Source organism: Corvus kubaryi, unplaced genomic scaffold (genome assembly GCF_017639235.1).
Source record: "Corvus kubaryi isolate FWS band 111438036 unplaced genomic scaffold, C.kubaryi_AGA036_p1.0 66, whole genome shotgun sequence".
NCBI classification, from domain to species: Eukaryota; Metazoa; Chordata; class Aves; order Passeriformes; family Corvidae; genus Corvus; species Corvus kubaryi.
This window is the reverse complement of record NW_024582054.1, coordinates 731,599-753,554: the sequence shown is the minus strand read 5'-3', so window position 1 is coordinate 753,554 and position 21,956 is coordinate 731,599. Positions and strand designations below refer to the sequence as shown.

Sequence of the window (21,956 nt, the reverse complement as noted above, 5' to 3'; positions counted from 1 at the left end):
ATGCAAACTTGGACATAGACCTGCTCCATCTGGGTTTTGTTTGTTACTTACACAAATGTACAGAATCCACAGTTTAAATGGGAGCAAACATCTTCAGCACTCCCTGGTCTCTTGAACAGCAGGACCCCAAGCAGGAGATCCTTAAGACAGCAGAGCATCACTCATTGCATTAAAGAGGAGCTGAAGAGACCTATTTGGCTGGCAAGACATACAAGGCTTACCATTTGGATATTTGAGAAGCTCTGTCAGGGGAAAAAAATATTTTATAATTTCTCTAGCATCTGTCTTTAAAAAGCAGCACTGTGTTCTGGATCTCACCCTGTGATGCACCAAAACAAACCAAGGTTTCTTCAGCTGTTGGACATTGCACTGGGGGAAGTACCTGCATCTTTGACTGCATTGCGCATCTCATAGCTGTTAATGGTTCCTGAATGATCCGCGTCGTAACGCTTGAAAATTTTCTGGAAAAAGAAAAAAATACATATACGGTAGTAATAAAAACTTGTACTCCTCTTGAATGCACCCACTGAGTGGGTATGGGATGTGTGCCTCAGGCACTTGGAGGCTTTGCCACGTGCCTTATATTGCCACTGCTAGGCAGTCTGGGTTGTTAGCACAGGTTTCCTCTCAGTCACAAAGTAAAATAATTTAGATCCAATCTCTGGGAAGCAAAAAAGCTCTCCTTTAGAGACTCTTCTTGTTTGACTTCAGTTTATGCTGTTAATCCTCCCTCTTTATTACCCTAATTAAGCTATTATTTAGGCCTGATTCTAGTTCCCATCATTCTCCTCCTTCAATTTGTATGCCTCTGTGCTACTCTCATGGGGGAAGGCTGTACATAAGAGATTCAGGCTATTTGCTTAGGCTGTGAAGTAGGATGAGGAGAGACATTACTTTTCATTTTAGAAGCAAGTTCATGATTATTTTTAGCCTTTCTTTTTGCTGCAGTGTATGTGGAGAGTTCTGGTTTTCCTGTAGAGCATTTGCACTGCAGGAGCTGTGAAGAAGAGAGGTGAAGACACCAGCAATACCTGCCAGCTTTTAATCTTGTCCCAGAGATGTCGGAATTCATCAAAGTTTATCTTCCCTGAGCCATCTGTCTGTGATGCAAACATTCAGGTAAAAAACCCCACAAGATTTATAAGATAAAATTAATTAAATCTGAAACTATTGGTGAAAGGATGAATGTGAAACTGGGTTGGGGACCTCCTCAGCATCAAGAGTTGGCTGAGCTGTGCAGTAAAATATTTGTAAACATTTTGGTTATTGTGCATAGCATAGTGCTTCAGGAGTGTGAAGTACTACTAGCACTTTGTGTAGAACCAAACTTCTGCTACAGACAGAGCCTTGCCTCTGGAGCTATTCTAAAAGTGCATGAGTAGGATGTTTTAGTGGGCTCTTCTGAAATACCTCCAATTGTGAAGCTCACCCAATGCTTTTAAAGACATCTGAGCTTTACAGTGAAGCTCTTTCTGCCTTTCTTAAAATTGAGAAGCAAAATGTTGACTAAAGCTATTTTCAAAAATGTGTTTAGGCTCCAACCATTCCAGCTCTGGGTTGTAGTAAAGTTTTGTTCTGGTTATGTTTGAATGCACTTACATTCTCTCAAAATTGTGTTATGTCAAACTGGAAAACTGAGGGTTGTTGTTGCAGAGGTAACCCCATGTAGCATTTTGTAGTGTGTTGTATTGTACTTGTTCCAGACAAGTTCTGCATGCACTGCAAGCTGAGCATACAGTAAACTATGTAATACATTATAAACTTAAAGAGAGAAATACAGTAAGTTTGTTGGCAAGAACTATAGTTATGTGGAGTTTATTTTAAAAATAATAATCAAAAAATCATGCTTTAGTACATCAGCTGGACAGTCTCTGATACCTAAAGAAGAGTGCCATACTGACTGATTTATTCTGTAGCTTGCTTTTCTCTGCCAAATATGCTAATGTTGAGATGACTGGAATTAAGATGTGCCAAACCAGGAATGCTTTCTGACTATAGACTACAATTTGCTGTTTTGTTTCCCTGGCTTACTAAGTTGTGTGGGTGTGTGTGATGGTGAGAAATAGTGGACTGGAGTGGTTTCAAGCACTCCCTTTTCACCAGAAAAGGATACATCCATTAAAGCAATCATGCTGCGGCAGGATTCCAATTCAAACCCTTCTGACCTTAGGTCCTTATCTGAAATAAATGATCCCAGGTGAATACAAATCATGCAAATCAGCAAGTGATTTTCCTCTCAGGTGAAACTGTAATCTAAGTAAAAGCCAAACCTTCCTTCATCCAGTAAGAAATGAGTGGTATAGAAATCTGAAAAGACTCTCAGTAATGTTACTGCCTATGAATTAGATATTCTTTTTCTTGACTTGTTATATACAGTAAAAAACTCTGGATAACTCTAAACTAACATCCAGGTTACTAAGCAAGTCCAGGGTCTGTAGGATAAAGTTCACTAAAGGGGAAGAAAGATTTGCCTCTTCACTAGAAATTTTTTTAAAGGGCATTTGCAGACTGTGAGAAATGCATTATTGTCCTGTGTGGTACTTCCAATGAACATCTGCTCTTTTCTACATTATCAGTACTAACAACCGTAGAGATCATCTCTGTGAAAAGTTCAGCTTGCTGAAGTCTCAGATGCAATGTCCATGGAAATGTAACTAGGAAATTTCTGAGTTTGAAAACATCAACAATTTTTAGAGTGTAACTCGGGGTGGGGGGTTATGCTCTATCACAGATTTCTTTGTCCAGGGTTAGTAAAAACATGCTCAAACTCACGTTTTTTTACGACATTATTGAGAACGTTCCTAAGTTCCTCAGCATTGATCTCCATGTCCTGATGGAAATGTGGTGAGAATATAATTGGTTACAAGGTTCTTTATGAAACATAATTTTACGGATTGATATGCTAAAAGTGTAAAGTCTTTGGTCACTTTCAACTAGGCATGTACATGTTTCAAACCAGAGGGCATTCTACTTTATGTAAACATCAGTTAACATGAAACTGGACATTAGTCCAGCTCTTTCTTGAGGCTGAAGTAGATCTGAAGTTACCATATAATGCTCATTAAACTACAACTAAAAGAATGACTGGTAATTTCAAGCCAGTGTGTAAGTCAAATAGCAAAATCAGAAAATTCCTGTATCCCATTTGCAGCAACTTGATTTATGTAGTTCTTTGATCTGTTTTTATCTTTAACTTCCCTTGCTAAGGGCATTGCATTTCTAACTTGTTTATACTTGCTGTGCAAAACAGCATCTTGTAGGAGGGATTGAAGAAAAAGGCTGCATTTAAATAAGATTCCCTCAGGTGAGAATAGCTTATATGTATATATGAGGATAGCTGTGTACTTAAATGGGGTTTTTATTTGATTTTGCTTATCTTGAAATCGCAAGGAGAATTCGATGGGAGGAAATTCAAAGGGAAGTTTAATATTCAGTGTTTTGAATCCATGGAGCAGTTGATTTAGGAGCTGTTGTGGCCAGGCTGCTTTGATGGCAGAGACAGGGATCGATTGCATACTCACATCCCCTGCAATCTGTCGGAAAATATTCCTGAACTGTTTTTGCTCTTCACTCTCCTCATGAGCTTTTGTTGAAGAACGCTGAAAAGAGACAAGCAAAGAAGAGATACATCCTTAGCCCAGTGGGGAAGAGAAAGGGCCTGGATGGCTCACTTGCCCTTGTGTGAGGGATCATTTTAGTGAATCCAGAGGCCTTTGGAGGAATGGGTTGTCCTCCTGTTCCTTTCCCCATGTTTTTGTTAATTCTGTTCCTTAAAACTGCCAAGTATTTAACTTCATCCCATTGTTCTCTTTTCTATTTGAAGGAGCCTAAATAATTACTTCCACTGGCAGTTATCTTCTAATTTTTTGTTCCAAAGCATTGCAAAAGAGAAGTTTGGATCAGAAGAGGCAAATCAAAGAATGGTTTTGGTTAGAAGAGTACCAAGAACAAGATACCTTAAAGAGTATCTTGTTCAAGCCCCCTGCCATGGGCAGGGACACAATATCTGCCTCACAGCTGCCCCGTAGGCTATAAATGAGAAACATGTGAGAACACTTTATGATGTGGGGGCCCCCTTGGTGAAGACAAATAGCATATGAGACAGAGGAAAATGAGGAATGTGAAGCTTTCTCAGACACGTGGAAAGTGCAATCCCAAACTCTGAAGCTGATACTGAAAAAGGAAATGAAAATTATAGGTAAGAAAGTGAATTTCTTGGCTTAGTTCTTGTTTTCCTTTGTCTAAATGCAGAGGAAAATTTAGATTGGTTCCCACTTTGCCACCTGCGTGCTCTGGCAGTCATGCAGCAGAAGAGCACCCTCCCTGTAAGCAGATGCTCCAGCCATGCCTCCAGATGCCACAAGCCTGGACATGGGATGTGGCTGCTAGGTATGTTGTGTCTCACCCACCTGCAGGCAGAAACTTTTGAATTTGCTACTGTGTTTCCCTCCTCTCTGGTAGAGAGGGAAAAGAGGAGGGGTGATGGAACTCCTGGGTTTACCTGTCCTTTATCCTCTGGCCAACAGGGACTAGGATAAAGGTGTGTAGTTTGTAACAGGAGAGGCTGTGGTCAGTGCCAGGAGCTTCTGCAGCCCCTCGGGTGCAGTTTGTGCATGTGCCCTCTGTAAAGCGGCACCGACTCAGGGGACTGAGTAGGAGTGAATTGAATGTGGGGAAGGGATCTCTCACAGCTGGGATCCTTGTATGAGAGAGCAACCAGGAGATGTTTTCAAGCAACTAAATCCTCCTGCAGAGTTGTTAAATAACTGAAGGGACAGTCTCTCTGTGCTCATGCTTATTAGATTCACATAAACCAGATGCAAGTAATGCTAAGATTGATGAGAAGCTGTTTAGTGTCTCAGGACACCTCTTTGCCCCATTCCTGTTATCTCCCCAGCCACTCTTTTGTGCTATCCAGACCAAGCCCTATTTCCTCCTCTGCCACTTGCTGCAGAAACCTTTTTCTCATCTGCTTGGGTTTTTTCACCGTCTTTGCCAGCATTTTCATCTGCTGTCAGCTCCTTATTGCTGTTTGCTCTGTCAGAAACGAAGATGATAGGCTAGAAGAAGAAGAAGAGAGCAAAAGAAATGGAAATTACATAAGAAATAGTGGAAAGGAAAATATTTGGTTACAAGCATTCTGTGGAAAGTGCATGCAGCAGCAACTCCTGCTCTTGAAAGCATGACAAGAGAAGCCATTTCTTGGAATGAAAGAAAGGAAAGGATAAAAAAAAAAAAGGTGGAAAAATTCCTGCAGTTACTGCTCTTCTCATGCTAAAAAAAGCTGCAAAAATCTTTTTGCAAAATAATGCAGTTGCTGGGTTCTAGCTTTCCTTGTCAGACAGTAATTGAATGTGTTTGGTTTGTTGTTGTTTTTGTTTGGGGTTTCTTTGTGTGGTTTTGTTTTGGTTTCAGTGTTTTAGTTTTTTTTGTTGTTGTTGTTTGTTTGTTTGTTTGGGGTTTTTTGTTGGCTTTTTTTGTGGTTTTTTTCCCCTGTTTTTAAGCAAAATAAGCCTCCCAGATTCTCATCACAAGATCATCACAAACTGATGATCTTGCCCCTCTCTATGAAGGACAGCAGCACTGAAAACAAACCATATGTGAATCTTACACAGAAAAGGAATATTTGTGTAGGACCTTGTCAGTTACGTGAAGCATGTTCTTTCTCTGTATTGATTCTTGAAGCACTCAGCTGTAAGCAGCCATGTGCAATTGTTCTGGTTTGGTGCATTTAAAACAAGGGAAAAAAACTGCTACATGATGTGAATGTATTACTCTAGAGTATTAATTACAATCAGCCTGTCTTGGGATTAAAATATCTGATTACATTTTCAAGGTCCAAAATGTGTTGTGTCGAATCAAAAATAGAATCCTGGACTTTGGTGAGCAGAAACTTCAGGAAAGGGGAGTGGTTGCTGCACTAGGCAATGGAAAGCAAGTGTGAGGGCACATGTCTGGAGAAGGGATGCTTTTCACTAGCAAGGAGTGTCAGGTTGCCTGTGAAGGGGCAGGAAGGAAGGGCAGTTAGAGCAACCCAGAGGACTGAGGTGATAAAGCTGAATAGTTTGTTACCCTTTCACCACCCCTTTGAGTGAGAGGGGAATATGATGCTGATGCTATTTCATTAGAATCTAATGTAGGAAGACAAAATCTTTGCTGCATGCAAATGGCCTCATATCCAATGCCCTTCATTAACTAGGTCAGTTTCCAGACACAGAGAAAATTATGATACCAAGGAACTCTGCCCCTGCTCATGCATTGCAAATGCTCTTTGCCTTGCTGGCACTTAGCACGTTGCACAGGTACCTACCTTGCCCTTTTTCTTCTGTGTGAAGAGACAAAATTAAAAAGTGCTTGATCAGATTATGCAGAGCTGATGGCAAATTTTTATTTTTTTATTTTTCCGTTTCTCATGTTTGTTTTTCCAGTTCCTATACTCAAATCACTAAAAATGAGGGAACATGCACCCACCAAGAAATGGCATACTGAAGCACACACATTGCAGAAACCACAGCAAAACTGTATCTCATCTCATCTGGGACTTTGTCTGCTTGAATAAAATCTCTTTAGCTCTGAGTATTCCCTTTCTTTTTCCCAACCTGCCAGTGCAGTGGAGATTGAACTTCTATGCCCATAGATCAATGATATCTGAAGTGACCATTTAATTCCTCCATATCTGGACAGTTATTTTTTACTATGACAGCAAACAAAAGGGGAACATTTCTGAGCAAGGTGTGATGGAGCTCAATTCTGTGCAACAGCATTTCCTCTGATTTTTTTTCAAGACTAATTGTACTGTTAGCTCTAGTATTTTCCCACAAAGATGTGTAAAACTCCAGGGTGAAGAGTTAGAACTTGTCATGGATGCTGTTTTGAATCAGAGTGCTTTTAGGATCTCTTTTCAGAAAGCAGATACTTCAAAATAAGGTACTTTTTTCTTTATTAGATGAGATGCCAATTTCACAAAGAAAATATTTCAGGGCAGAGAGCTAGGCCTCGCTTGGTAAATGGGTAATCTCCATTGATGGAGGCAAAGATAATGCTTAGCATCCAGCTTCTTTATGCCAGGACCAGATTTCAAATCTGCAAAAACATTTTGGTTTGAATCAATTCAGAAAGTAGCATACATAAAGCAAGTGTCAACAGGAATATCTTGAGAATTTGTGATAAAGGTGCTGTCATGTAGCTGCAAATGGTTTCCTGCTGTAGGTTTCCCTAGGTATCATGTTCCTCTTCCCCCTTCCCCTATACACAAAAGAGGACCAGGACAGTACTTACCAACGGACGCTCTGCCTCAATCATGTTTTCAACCTCCCTAAGTAGAAAGCAGAAAATAAATAAATAAATCAGGAAAGTGACTGTTCCCAAAGTTGCTTGTTTCTTTAGGTGGTTTTTAAGCAGCCACTTGAACTTTCCAAGCAGCCAGTGGTATGGGCTGGCTTCAAGCATTACAGCTGCAGGCTCTAGGTGTAGCTTTTTCCCAGTTTGAGCTGAAATCCCAAGTACCATTTCCAGGACGGCGGCTGCCTGGCTTGCTCCTATGAAGAGCCTTGATAACAGTGAACTGGAAGTAAAACAGAAGTTCTTGGGCCTTAGTAAATGGCTAATAGATTGTTTGCAAAGGATATCCTGCAAGCAGTAAGCTTCTCCAAAGACAATTCAAAGCAGGTTCTTGTTAGTCTGTAAAGTAATCTTGTAGAAATGAGTTTGCATTTGGAGTTTCTAATGAGGTTAAGAAAATAAAAAGCAGGGTGTAGCAAACCGGTAACATGACTTCAGCAGACTAGTAAGGTCACTCCACATATATGGGCAGATAAATGGCTCTACAACTTACTCTGAAAGACTTCTTTTCTCTGAGAAGACCCTGAGGATGAATTCTCCCTCCTGGTGGGGGTCATATGTCGATGGGATGATGACGTACTCGCTGGGAGGTAAGCGGAAGCGCTCAGAGATTTCTCGCATGTTTATGTAGGTCTTACTTCTAGCTTTGGAGGCATTGTAGAGGAAAAAATCCTTCTGCAAGTGGTGCTTAGTACCATGCATCTGCAAAACAAATGAGTCAGTTTGTCTTCAAGGAAGTCTTGCCCATTGCCCATGTGGGTTGCCATGCGGGCAGCGCACAGCTGGGACAGAAAACACAGGAAGCAGCAGCTCAGCAAGCAGGGAGCTGAGGAGGGGTGGTAGCTGGTGGCAGATACAGAGTCTGTCACCCTTAAGTTTCTGCTGACTGAGTCTAGTTGGCTTCTGAGGGCTGCTCCAGGGCTGACCTGCAGATTGTGTGGCTGACTTCTGCCATGTAGGCACTTTTATCGGACTCTTTCGCTAGATGCTGGGTTGTGTGTAACCAAAGCTCAGCTGCTTTCCTTGGAGGGTGGTATGGCAAGGAATGGTGTAAGCAAATGGTGTAACTCCTACATGCAGAGTGGTAAAGTGAAGGTGCTTTCAGTGAAAATGTGTCCTTGTCTGGACAAAACATGAATTCTGTATCTGCTACACAAATGTGACAATCGAACATTGTATTAGTTCAAATATGAAAATTAAGCCAAAAACTGTGGGCTAAGAACACTTGCAGTCTGTTTCTTGCAGAAATAACCATCTGTAAGATAGCTGGCAAAGACAACATTCAGACTGTCATCCTCATGTTTTCCAGGTAACAGCCTTTGGGTGAGCTTGTTAGCAAAACTTGTGATGCCAATGATTCAGCTACTGTCAGGCTCAGAAAAAATGTAATCTGTGTACTTTCAATAAGCTTTCTTCAATGTCTGAAAATATCACTAATTTTCTAAACAAATTCTAAGACTACAGAGAAAACTCTGTGACTGCAGAATGTAGTCCATTTGCATTATTTTTAGGAGGAAATGGAAGTGGCTTAGGGTGGTTCTGCATGGATTGCAGAGGCAAAGCCCTCACAGGCACTGCTTCCTGTATCTCTGGCCAACTGTGCAAGTGATGGCCAGGTCACCACAGAAGAGAAAAGAAGCACTGAGGAAAAGGTGCAAGTGAAAATGGGGTGCGAGTGAGAGGGAACTAAAAATTACTCACAAAATGTTACTAATAAACACTCAAAGCAAAAAGGTTAGCAGTTCTACTGCTGTTACATCCCTGAAAACAAACTTGACTGGACAGTCTCCTGCTGACTTACTGACAGGCACTACAGTAACACTAGCTGTGGGTATACACCAAGATGTCAATCTGGCTCCGTTCTGCGCATACCTCTTTGGGCACCTTAGGGAGAAATAGAGAGAAGAAATGGTCAGAGCTGCATAAGCATATAAGCACTTTCCCTCTTCCTTTCTAGATTTCTTGGCATCTACATGAAATCAGCTAAAATCTGAACCAAATATGTTTGTGTAAGGGACTGAGTAAATTGACTTTTTCATCAAGTCAATAGCAGGGACAGTTAATTGCTATGTAGGAGTCTTGGATGTCTGTTTCCTTCTTCACACTATTCTGCCAATTAAATGCTTAGTTTCAGAAAGGATGAAAGGGAGATTGAAGCATATAGGGAAAGAATATGTTAAAATCTGGCATTAGGTCACTATAAAAGCCTAAAAAGTGTCTTAATAAATGAGTAAACTGATGTTTCTGTGGTAGGAGCAGTTAGAAAGACTTAAATTTCCTTCCTCTCTTCCAAATTTCCCCTGACTTCCTTGCAAAGCAAAAATTGCAAATGATGTAATCAGCCTGAATGATTCAGTGACTCTCTTGGTAAATGCATACTATTGGGATTTGCAACCACAGTGCAAAGAGAAAAATCTAGAGCTGTTACCTCATAGATGGCAAAGCCAATGGTGTACAGGTTGGCTCCCAGCTTGCGCTCTTTCCTCCTATTTTTCTGCATCAGTGCGACAAGAAAGCTGCAGATAACCTCTTCATCCTCAGGATCATCATCTTCCTCCAGCAGCTTCAAGCGATACTGGGGATTGGTCCAAAATGTATCTGTGAAATCCCACCAGCAACCCAGAGAAAACATGTAAAGCTTCAGTCTTCTAATGATGCTCATGATCAAAGAGAACTTTGAAGTTCCCTGCCTATGTCTCCTGAGGGAAAGGCTAAAATTGGGCTAAGACATACATGGGTTTTTTCACATGCTATGGCTGTTACTCAGTTCTAACAACTGCATAGGAAATGAGGATATATGAAGAACCGTCACCTGATAAACTTCCAAAGTCCCTAACCCTATCACTAATCCACCAAAGTGGATTTCCCAAGTGAAATCTGTTAGGGTGAAATTTATCCCTTTTACTTGGGGCACTGTGAAATACTTGAACAATGATTTATCTTTGCCAGGGCTGCCTTTTGGGCGTACGATGTTCTGTTACAATATAGTGACAGAAGATTTCCAGCTACCAATTGCATGCCTTGTCCACTGAGGAAGCAAGGCTTTTCCTATGGCTGAGCACTAATCAGGCTGTGGTATGACTTAACCTTTGGGATCTAACCTAGTTCCCATCAAAGAGGCCATATCTCTCAGGACCCTTTGCTCACCTGGATAATTGCGGCAACCTCCAGCTGAGCAGCCTCTCACCCAGCGCCCTTCGTTGACTGACACAGTCCAGGTCTGGAATTTATCCACTTCCAGAGTATCAGGTGTGAGGTTACACATCTCAAGCTTTGTGAAGTACCTCATGAAATCTTGAAAAGACATCCTGGAAGAATTGAGAGGAAATTGAACCCAAATGGATTTACATGGTTGACACTTGTCTGAAAGAGTCTGGGGAGGTGGAGGATGGTGACCAACACTACTGTCAGTACTGGGACAAGTTTGCAGTGGGAGTGCCATGTTTTCTAAATACTTTTGGTCTGCTGGTAGGTCAATTACCACAGGTACAGCTCCAAACTCAGGGAAACTGAGCTGAAAGGATGGTATGTAGGAAGGGTGATGGAGAGCTTGTGGAAGTGTAACGTAATTAGAAAGACTGTGCTGATGGCACTGAATAATCCCTGGTGGGAGAATGAGAGGATCACAGAGCAGGGCTTATTGGGATTATGAAGGGGGACAGAGATCACTGCAATGGTTTTAGCAGATTTGTAGTAGTGCAATGTCATTCATTTTTGCTATGATTGCATATTTCCTCGAGAAGCACAGGTTTTTGACTGATGTTCTCACCAGAACTCCCCATCCTCCACGACCTTGTGCTGCAGGCGGATTTTCTCTGCTTCATTAACAGAGTTCCATTCCTCTGACCTTCAAAGGAGTAAATGAGTTATTTTAGGATTTACAACACAGTTTTCATTAAAGTTTCTACACTTTAGCCTCAGAGTGAAAAATCAAGAATCATCTTGCTACCTCCACATAATTTTTCCTTTGTAAGCCTTGCAACTATTTGTTTTCAATGCTACCCTCTTCTCCACATGCCCAAATAAAAAAAACAATTGTCTTACTTCTCTTTGCCTTGCCTTTAGGATTCCTCTTACCAGCTCTCAAACATCTGCTGAACTGTGTTAATTTTACTTAGCTTGAAGAAAAAGGTTCTTGCAGACTATCGTTGCTGGAGTAGCTATAGAAATTCCTTTTAGGAAAACCCTGACATCTTGCTTCATTTGGTTCTTTCATAACTTAAAAAGATTTTTCTACTGTCACATCTTGTTTTGAAAATGGACATTGCTGAACTTGATAGACAGTAAAATCAGATTTAATCTGTCATTAGACTGGGCTCTGTCTTCATTTACATTTATTAAAGTCCCTCTTAACATCTTACTAGGTACTCTTTTCTTTTTTACAGCTTCAGCTAAACACTCAATCAACTTCAAAATGACAACAAAGAAAATTCAGATACCTCATCACTGAATATTAGGGTTATGCACAAGCTGCATAAAGGCCAATAAAGCTACAACTTCTTTTTCAAATTAGATGAAGCTGTGTTTTACTCACTTGTCACTCCAGGCTCCATTCCATTCCACCTGGCCCCAGGGGTTTCTCAGCCTTACCAGACGTATTTTCTCCCCTTTAAATACTGTCTAATTGAAAAAAGAATGCAACAAGAATAGACTGAGAGTAGGTTCAAAAGGAAATTTTCTGCCTGTCACCAGCTTCTTCAGTGATGGTGCTTTTCTGGGCCATACCCCAGCCTGATCATCTTGGGGTGACTGTGGGAAGGCTGTAACACAAGGAGGTGGCTGCCTGTGGCTACCTTTGCCCAAGTGGGCATTTCCCCAGAAAGCCAAAACTTGGATAGGTTTCTTTGTCCACAAGGTTTTTACTTATTTGACTATAACTTTGTTTCCTTGGCTCATAATTGGCCTCGCTTTCCACGCCTCTCAGGGCTTCGCTGCCGTGCGCGGTGCCAGCCCGGCGCTGAGCCGCGGCCGCAGGGCAGCGGGGCGGTGCACGTACCTCTTCCACGGCCGTCACGGAGTAGGCGTGGCCTTTGACGAGCCCGCAGGACATCCGTGTCTCGTACTGCATCGGCATTATGGTCTGTTAGACAGAGGGGAAAACCCGTGGGACTCACGCCAAGCTCAGCTGCCTGCTCGAGCACAGGTGCTGCCAGCCAGGCCTTTCCGAGGGAGGGTGACACCGTTCAGGTGACAGGACTTTTTGCCTTGTTCTCCTCTTCGTGTTTGTCAAGGTAGTCAAGCTAAGCCCATAGAATTCAGGGTGTTGGTTAGAAAGGAGTGAAGCATGAACTAAAAATGGGAAAAGTTAATAATATCAACTGCAAAGGACATTTTCTGGTGTATTTTCCCCTTTTTTGTAGTCTATTGCTTTTTGCATTTGGAACATGGAAGGATATAGCATGCTTAGTCAAAGTAATTAGCTTTTTGTATTAGAAGGACTATTCAGCCTTTTCTAGGACAGTATGTATGTATAGCTCAATAAGGTTATTACACGTGAACTGGTTAAACAAATGAACACCTAGAATACTTTCATCTTTCCACATGGCTGCTGTCTTACCACAATGACATCTAAACTACCTATTTAATACACTGTTCCTATAACTGACACTGTTTTATTGCATCTAACATTCAGGAAGGGCATAACAATGTGTTGCTCAGCTGTAAATACATTTGTGGCCTGAGTCATTAGCTTTTAGTGTGTCTGATGGATTTTTAATTGCAAATTTTGAAATGCTGTTTTATCTGTGAGATCTGGAATTGGGAGCAAGATGGCAGATGCACACAGCCTGCTGTACTTGCAGGAGAGATCTCCAGTATTGGTGGGAGGGGCACACCCTGCCATGTGCACGTGGACCATGAGCAAAACTTCCCCTCCTCCTTTGTGTCTGTTGCTGAGAGATGCCTGCAAGGCCCTGTCAGTAACTCTGCCATCCCTTCTTGATACATCTGATGGCATGATAAAGGCAGGGCTGGATCCTGAGGGAGAATTATTAAGGTCACACTGATATGTTCTCAGCTTGCACAGGGATGATCTCACCCAAATATTTCCTGGCTGTTGCAATTTTTTCCCATTATTTCACTTCAGCACCTATTTGGTTTCTTTTCTCTTGATTCTGTTTTCTTACGCTAACCTCGCACCTATTTCCTTTTTTCTTCATTTCTTCTCACGTTGTTGCCATCATTACTTGTCAGTAATCCTTTCTCTTCTTTCTGTTGAACATTAACTTCTGGTGCCCTGGATGACTTCTCAAAGTGCAGATTTTGGAAGTGTTCCATCTGCCTCTTTCCATCAAGAGCCCTGATTTTTTTCTTGGTGATGATTCAGGAATACACAATAACCAGCAGCACAATGGCTGCTGGGACAGCAACTACAGAAAGAGTTTTGCAATCTTCTTTTAGTAGATAGTCACTGGGGAGGAAATTCTCCCCCCAGACACGGGTGGTTTGGACAGCCATGCTTGCAAAACAAGATAGTCATACTGGGCTTTCCCAAAGAATTATACCATTTCAGTCTTTTAGGAAGAACTAAATATGGATGTCAGAAGAGGAAAAATCAGCTATTTCAGCTGCAAATGCAGAAGTAAGTTTGCACAACCAAAAGCTTTAAGTGATGTAATTGTGGAGGATTTTTCTTTGGTTTTTTTGTTGTTGCCCCACCCTCCCCACCCTCCTATAAAGCAAGAGATGTAATTTCATTGTCATGGGAATGCAGCTCCCTAAAGGGCAAGGTATGACAGCTGCCTGACACAGAGAAGGCAAAATGTCCCTCTACAGATTTGAAAGTTTTAAAGTTATCCAATATGGAACTTTTTCTTAGAGAGTTTTAACATCCCTCTCTTTATTTTGCTAGATACTTAGGTGGATATGCTGGAGTTTGTATTTCCTCACATACAGGAACTCAACATGTTTTTCCTTTTCCTTGTTAGGCATTTTAAATGAGGACTTTAATGGCAGTCATCAAAAAGGAGCATCCCTTGAGCAGCCTCTCCTCCATTTATGGGTAGAGCACTCTGTCTTAAAATAAGTTTACCAAGAGCTTTTTTGCCTGGAGTGAGAACTGTGCAGAGCTTGCTTTTTCTTTCTTTGACATTCCATGCACATTCAAGGATCTTGTTCTATTCCAGTATTTTAATTTTTTTGTTCTCTCCACAAGCAAGAGACTTGATAAAATCCACTAATAAATTTCTTGTTCTGCAAATTATAAGCTTGTGTCACAAGCCAACAGCCCTTTAAAGCCTCAGTATCAGTGAAGCCCTCTAGTATCAGTCACTGTGCTTGAAAGCACTGAAGTCTTTTAACACACATGTCAAACAGCATCCATAAGAACATTTCTTTGGTGCTGTTCTGTGAAGCCAAATAAGGATTTAAAAACATAGGTGATATGTTTCTCTAACTGTAGATAAAAGCACTCTGAAGTCAACTGCTTAGGAGACATACCCAGGCTGGCCTCTCATCCATCCCCTGGTAGTCTACAGTGGGCTGAGTCATCTGTGCGTTTTCTTGATTCTTCACCATGCGAGCAATCAGTTCCCCAATGTTGCTCCGAGGAGCTGATCCATAGGAAAAGCCTAGGTCATCCTGGCACAGAGAATGGGAGAAAAGTATCATGCAGGAAGATGAGTGGTAAAGCCTAGATTACATTTCTTTTCCCTCATTATGTCCATATCTATCTACAGTGGTCAATAGCACTGTTTGTTCTCCCACCTTTACTTTGCAATATCGTACTCTATAAAGTATTTATTTTTTAACTTTTAAATTTACCACAGTAAGTGAAGACAATCTGAGGCCATGTTGCCAATAAAATGTTAATTTGCACACTTAACATCTTTGACATGAAGATTTGTATCTTAACAGAGTTGCAGCATCCCCACACAAACCTCATTTCACTGGGTGAGGATCTTGAGGTGGAAGGAGTGCTGGTTTTGCTGATTGCACCCATTCTTTCCACCTTCTTGTTCTGCTTCTGTTTATTTCCCTTTAGGCACTCACTATTTGCTAGTGGATGGTCTCTAGTGGGGATTACTCCATCTCCTAGAAATGGATGTTTTCTATGTGGCCTAAACCAAGCAGTCCCAAAGATGGTATATATTTGGTTACCAATGGAGAGGTCCCTCTCCTCTGTCATTTCTTGTCTGCAAAGTTCATACAGACTCACATCAATGGAACTGGCCATGAGGGATCCTCTGTCAATGGCATGTTTCATGATTTTATAGATATCTTTAGGGGCATCCTTTATCTCGTAGAACTCTGTGACTCCTCCGGTGAAGTCCTCCATGGCTTCAGTGGTGTTGCCTCCCTTCAAAGCTTCATATGACCCATGGAGTCTTGAAAAGAGAAAAGAAAAAGATTCTTTTACACAAGTAAAGATACCGACCTATATATTTATATCCATCTTGTGTGTTTATAACTACAGCTATGTAAACACACATACTAAAAAAGTCCACAAACCATCTGTCTGGTAACTCACAAGTTAAAAGTTCTAAAACATGCCACCTGCACACGTAGAAAAAAAAGAAAGATATGCTGAAAATCAAATGATTTCTGAATGAGTAGCACAACTTCCTAGAAAGTATGCTTTAACCCATCCCCAACTCCAAGGCATGGGAGAATGGGTGTATTCAGGTACATTCTCTGTGTGCTCCTAAATGCTGTATGCAGTGGTTTAAGCACCGCCCCAGGCAGAGCCCCGCAGTTTGCCTTACTTTGCATAGGCCTTTTCCAGGAGGGCGCTCCAGAACTCGTTGCGCTGGGAGGACTTGGTAAAGACCAGCTGGTTGTTGTAGGTGGGTAAGCAGTCATCGATGACGACATCCACCCAGTCTCCATAGCGCCAGAACTGCACAAAGGCAAACAGAAATCCCCAAACTGAATTGACTTGGTGCAGGGAGGGGAAGCCTGGCTGAAAAGTCAGGCTGAGAGAGGAGAAATGTGGAAATTGACTGCTTTGTAATGTGGCCAAAACTGATGGCTACTGTGAGGGAGGCAGCTGGACTGAATTCCCTTGGGCAAAGAAGTCCCTTAAGAGAACCAAAGGAAATGTGGAAAGCAGTCAATATTTTCTGAATAAGAAGTTCTTCGATAATTTGTTTAGACAGACCAGCTATTTGTGGGCCTAAGAATAGCTGGTGTTGCCAAGTACCCACATGTCTGTGCTGGCTGTAGAGCTCCATCTGAGCCGTGAGGCAGGACCAGGCACCTGTTGTTACTGCTTACACCCAGGACACAGCAATCTGCAAATGTTTCCTTGGTGGGTTAATGCTCCCTAATTGCTTTTATTGGCTGGCCCTTCTGTGACTGCCCTGATGGAAGAGTTTGGGGTGAAGCAATTCAATCCCTTTTCCTCCCTGGTGTCACTCATGCTTCCAAAGGGTGGTGAAAGAGGAAAGAGCCATGCCAAGAGCTGAGCCTTGGGTAAATACATACGCTTACCACTAGACGGAGTGACTCACCTGGAAATGAAAAATGCCAGCATAGTTTTGTATAAAGGACTGGTCATGAGGTATGACTCTACAGAGTAGTTTTTTATTCAGGGTCAGGCAAGCAATGGCAGCCAGAAACCAGCAATTACCTGTAAACGAGCAGAAGCAGCAGACAAAATGAAGGGAGAGAGCAACTAGAATCAAAGGGAAAACCAGAGATACTGCAAAGTAACATGTAAATTCTCAGTAGAGCAAGATTCTCCATGTGTTCAGCAGTACTTTAGCACTTTATTTATTCTCTAGAAATGCTCCTGGCCATTGTTCATGGCTGAATACACACATGCTGAACAGATGATACCCCCTGTACTTTAGAAAAAGCCTAAAATCTGATGAACACTGTTGCCTGCATTAAGAATTCCCTGTGTCATGTAAATCTTTCACTAAAAATTCTTGCCTAGATTGCTACTAAGCAGATGTCAACAATTTGCTACAGAGCGAAGGAATCAGTAGATGTGTAGTGATACACTGAGACAGAGGATTTCAGTTATCACCTTGGAAGCAAAAGAAACTTAAGTGAGAGCTAAATTTTGATGCAGACTTTAAAAAGTGCAGAGTTAAAGTAAGAATTTCATACCTAATTCTCCTTGGCAGATATCTGTTCTGTTGGCTCCACCAATAATAAACCGTGGATTCTCACAGATTTCCTGCAAAACACAAACAGATGGATGAGTAGGAAAAGCATACATTATGATGCGTGTTTAGTATAGAAGTAAAGGCAGTTTCGGAACATTTTCCCATAGGATAGCTTGTGGTATCAAAACCTCTTGCACAGTTTTCATCTGCAGAGTCTCACTATGAAAATGTTTTGGAATCTGGATGTTCCAGACTTCAGTCAGGGTTTTCCCCATGTATCTACAGGGTCTAATAGCGAGCCTGGGGGGCTCCCTCTGTGCTGTAATGTGAAAACACATTGAAATGAGAAGGATTGGGAAAAAGATTTTTTCTGCACAGTAATGAAAAAACCAAAATGTTGGAGGAGACATGACAGCAAGTAGGTGAAAAAACCATCAGGGACCAGATTAAATTCTTTTAAAATGTCCTTATTTCCAATTTGCAGTAGTTGATGTGTTGGGGCATTAAAAGGGTTGAAGAATGAATTTAGTTGGGAATGAACCCCAGCATTACTCCTCCTTAAATTTAAAGGATCAGATGTTTAATTACCAGAAATAATCAGCTGCTGGTTAAGTGATTTTATTCTTTTCCTCATGTTGCAGTATTTAATTGACAATGCTGCATTCAAAAATGTGTACAGATACCATCTCTCTCTGAGGACAGGAAGGTCTTCTTTCATCCTGCACACTGCACAATGTATTGGGTTTGTCAGTATTTATACTAGAACAGATGGGTGCAAGATGCTGTACAGGCATAAATAATTAAGACATTTCTGCAGGGAGGGAAGGCAAAAAGCAGCAAGTGAGGTGGGACAATTGCAGGCTTACCTATAGCCCTTTTCTGTGTGGGGCAAAGAACTGTAGTGTAGAGGAAAACCAAGGAAAGAAATGGGTATAACCTGTCCTACAGAGTAAAAAATGTCTGTGCTTTATCCCATCTCTCATACTCAAATACTTGGTATGGAGAAGAATAAGAAGACACAACTTTTGGACCCATCTCTTATGAGGGTAAGGAAAGAAAGATATTGCAACCTGAGGAGCACTGTCCTGAGCAGCTGCAAATTGGGAAGAAGACAAAGTATAGTCCAAGAGCCCAATCTGCTGAAAGATGTTGGGACTAGAGTGGGAAGGAGAAAGAACAAACAATTGACAGTTGCTTGTGTGGCAGCACACATGGGCAGCTGGCCTCTGCAGTCAAAAGCTTTTTGTCCATATCATCAGGGTAGCCCTGGACTTTCCCAGACTCATGTTTCAGGTCTAGTAGTTTCACTTGGCTCAAACCCACTTTTTTTCTCCTTCACAGTTATCAGAAGAGTTGTTTTGATGTATTTGGATTAGTCATATAGCCATACCAACTTCTGCCACCCTCCCCACCACCAACCCCTGCAGGCACTTTGTTTTCCTCGAGGGAAGGAATGTAGGGATTGTCCTATTATTTTGGGCCTTGGTCAGCTGTTGGGGTCCAGTTCTGTCAAAGCAGATGTTTGAGATGCCTTCATGCTTTTCTCCACTCACTTGCTTTGTTGAAAATATTCTTCCTCACATTGCTGTGGTGCTCTGCTGAAAATTAGTCTGAGATGCCAGGTTTTTGGCTTGTGTTTTTCGAATTCTATTATTGTATTTTGGCTTGATACTGCTCTTACTGTAACTAGCTTTGAAATCCAGCATGCTGTGTTTTAGTTGAAAGCAGTCAGGTGCCACCTAGATGTTTCCAAATATTAAATGTAAAGTGATGTGTTACTCAGAGCCATTTATTGCATCTTGGGGTCATTTGCTTTGTAGGATGGTTGGTGAAGGAACTCAAAGGAGAGAATCATGCAATTGTCATATGGCCTGGTTTAGCTACGACAGAAATGCTTTTCTTGCATTTCTTTATGGGGCCAGGTGTGTATAGTACACCGTGGACATGATTTTAATTAGTATTTGTCCAGTTCAGCTGTGCTAGTTGTGCTGAGTACAGCTGAAGTTGCAGAGAAAGGGATCAAGGTCTTTCAAGGCTGCAGTACACAGCAGAGCGAAACGACCGGGTGTCCAAGATGAAGGTGGCAGGTCTGTCCTTCCAGTCTTCCTGGCTGAGCAAGGGATTGCTCTTCATCTCTTAGGTTATCACAGAGAATCCCAACAGCTGCACTTCACTGAGGCAATGATTCATCTTTTAAAAGAGCCTCCTCTGATCTGAGTGCCTCAGACTGCCTTGGTACTATCCAAAGGAACCTTTGTGTTGCACTGGGTTGATCCAGTTCAGACTGTAATTTCATTACCAAGAGTCAGTTACAGCAAGGAAAACAAAGAATCCTGGGAAAATGTATTAGTGGTGCATGCTGCTTTCTGGGAAGAGATTATTTATGAGTCAGTTGGAAGGGAGCACTGGAAAATGCAAAGGCAGCATGCAACTAAAAATGGCATTTGACCTTTGTTATATTTTCATTAGCTTTTTCTTCTGTATCAGGAAGAACTCTGCCAGTCAGCTTATACTGTTGCAGCAAAAGGCATTCATTCCTTTAAAAACTGCCCTTAAACTATGGCCTTCTAAGTAAATTCCCTAAACTGATCCTATCAAACAGAGGAAGGATCTTCTTTGGCCTGCCTAAGACAATTTGTAGTCTCATTGTCTCTTGGTCTCTTGTGGTCTAGACCATGCTTTTAAATGGCTGTGCTGCACACTTCAAGGCAGAGCTCAATGTTGTCAGACACCAAGCTGGTTTTAGAGCTTCTGAGTTGGATTATCCTCGTCTGAAAGTCCTGCCGTGGTGGCACTAATTGCCACCTTTGCTTTGTGTATGACAGGCCCACATTTTGTGATTACTAAATTCAAACAGCTTCACGTGCGTGCAGTAGATAATCTGGCTGATTAATTTTCGTTCTAAGGAAAATCCAGTAGTTTGTTGACTTGATTTTATTTGTATTAGTTATGAAAAGAAAGCTCCTCCTGGTGATTTTCTGGCTATGGAGAGGATCACAACAGGGAAGTCAGTGAATCTGGTAGTTAACGCTGTGACTTGGCTGTGAGCAAGGAGAATGACAATGGTGCCTTTGAAAGCACAGTGTCATAGCAGAGCCTTCCTGTTAGTACCCTGGTGTCATTAGATCTCAACAGGACTGTAGCAGGACCTCTCAATACTCTGTGTTCTGTTATAACACAGACTTTTCCTCAGCCCTCAAAGATCAGTGGCCTCATCCCTGCTCTCAGCTGTGAGAAATTCTCACAGGCAGCATAGTTGTGAGAAGCACAGCCAGTCAATGAGCTGGATATAACCAGCAGGTGTGAACAGCTCTTTGGGCTTCTCTTACCTGCTGTAGTTGAATGAATAATTTAATATTTTGTAATAACTGAAGGAGATTTTATTTTGCCTCTGTGTACCTAAACCATGCTCATGCATACTCTGAACAGAAACACTGGCGGGATGGATCCTGCAGTCTTTACTCAGGGAAGCTTTCAGGGCTCTCACTTGGCTTTTGTCTGAATTGAGTATTAGGAGGTCTTCTCTGTGCATTCATGTCGTGGCATGGCAGTCACCAGCCGGGTAGAATTACAAAGGCCTTTTTGCTGCTCCCATGCCAGGGCTGCCAGCTGCCCTTCATGGCACCTGTCCTTCTGTGGGTAAGGGACAAGGCCAGTCCTTGTGCATTCGCTGCCCTCACAGCAGCAGAGGACAATCATTTTGGGAGGTGATAGAGGAGGACCTGACCTCTGATTGAGGGGCTTTGATACAAATTGATGCAGTGACATGACTAAGGTGACTCAGGAAGCCAGAGACAGTCAGGAACAGGTTGCCTATTTCCCAAGCCTCTGTTTTAAGTGGGATCATAGAGCACATTGATCACTTGTTTATTTGCTGTGTCTGGAGGTATGTATCACCCAAAAAGCCACAGGGAAAGGGTCTAGACTGGTCAGCATTAGGATGTTCTCTCGAGACTTCTGAACTGTCTGATATTTTGTTTTCTTTTAAAATACATTATCAAGTTTTATTCAACTATTGATCTGAATTTCAAAGTGATTAAAATTACCACTTTATAAGAGTATATTTTATAAGTTAGTTTATTTCTTAGGGGAAAAAAAAAGCTATTGCAATTTAACAAGAACAGAAGTTGTCCATATCTTTATAGACGATTTCAAAACATAGCACGTGCAATTGAGTATATGTAGTGCTTCAATGATTGCTTTAACCTCTTAGCAAAATACTCTTTAAAGTAACTTTATTACTACCTCATAATCATTTGACTTCATGAAGTCTTGGCTTGCATTAAAAAAAAAACAACAGATAGCTTTGGTTTTGAAGATTGCATTGTATTTAAAGTCTTACATGGTCCCCAGCTTGTGGCTGCTACATGAATAATAAGTACAGAGATTCCAAATTTACATATTCATGAGTGACTTGAAGAATTGTCTTTGGGATTAAGACCCTGGTCTGAACCTTTCCAATAACAAAGGCTTGCTCTGTGCCTGCACAGTTATGTAAGACAAGTCCGAGGTTACACTGTGCTTTTCTTTTGTTTTGATGCTTTCTAATATGACACTTGCAGT

General features: G+C 41.6%; 1 protein-coding gene across 3 annotated transcripts in view; it reads right to left on the bottom strand.

Moving 5' to 3' along the window:
- Positions 1-21,956, bottom strand: part of CAPN3 (calpain 3) — a 28,808-nt gene that overhangs the window by 3,395 nt on the left and 3,457 nt on the right. The window contains exons 2-21 of one of the 3 annotated variants that reach the window (XM_042048224.1): positions 17,395-17,464; positions 16,791-16,909; positions 16,044-16,177; positions 15,497-15,665; positions 14,779-14,919; positions 12,338-12,421; positions 11,876-11,961; positions 11,111-11,188; positions 10,489-10,649; positions 9,770-9,939; positions 9,214-9,225; positions 7,835-8,043; positions 7,279-7,315; positions 6,311-6,325; positions 4,959-5,060; positions 3,522-3,599; positions 2,773-2,830; positions 2,114-2,178; positions 1,032-1,100; positions 383-461 (exon numbers count right to left, since the gene is read on the bottom strand). In XM_042048224.1, coding sequence (XP_041904158.1) covers positions 383-461; positions 1,032-1,100; positions 2,114-2,178; positions 2,773-2,830; positions 3,522-3,599; positions 4,959-5,060; positions 6,311-6,325; positions 7,279-7,315; positions 7,835-8,043; positions 9,214-9,225; positions 9,770-9,939; positions 10,489-10,649; positions 11,111-11,188; positions 11,876-11,961; positions 12,338-12,421; positions 14,779-14,919; positions 15,497-15,665; positions 16,044-16,177; positions 16,791-16,909; positions 17,395-17,464 — 1,936 coding nt within the window. The remainder of the gene's footprint in view (positions 1-382; positions 462-1,031; positions 1,101-2,113; positions 2,179-2,772; positions 2,831-3,521; positions 3,600-4,958; positions 5,061-6,310; positions 6,326-7,278; positions 7,316-7,834; positions 8,044-9,213; positions 9,226-9,769; positions 9,940-10,488; positions 10,650-11,110; positions 11,189-11,875; positions 11,962-12,337; positions 12,422-14,778; positions 14,920-15,496; positions 15,666-16,043; positions 16,178-16,790; positions 16,910-17,394; positions 17,465-21,956) is intronic. The other 2 variants (XM_042048225.1, XM_042048226.1) reach the window with 2 other exon arrangements.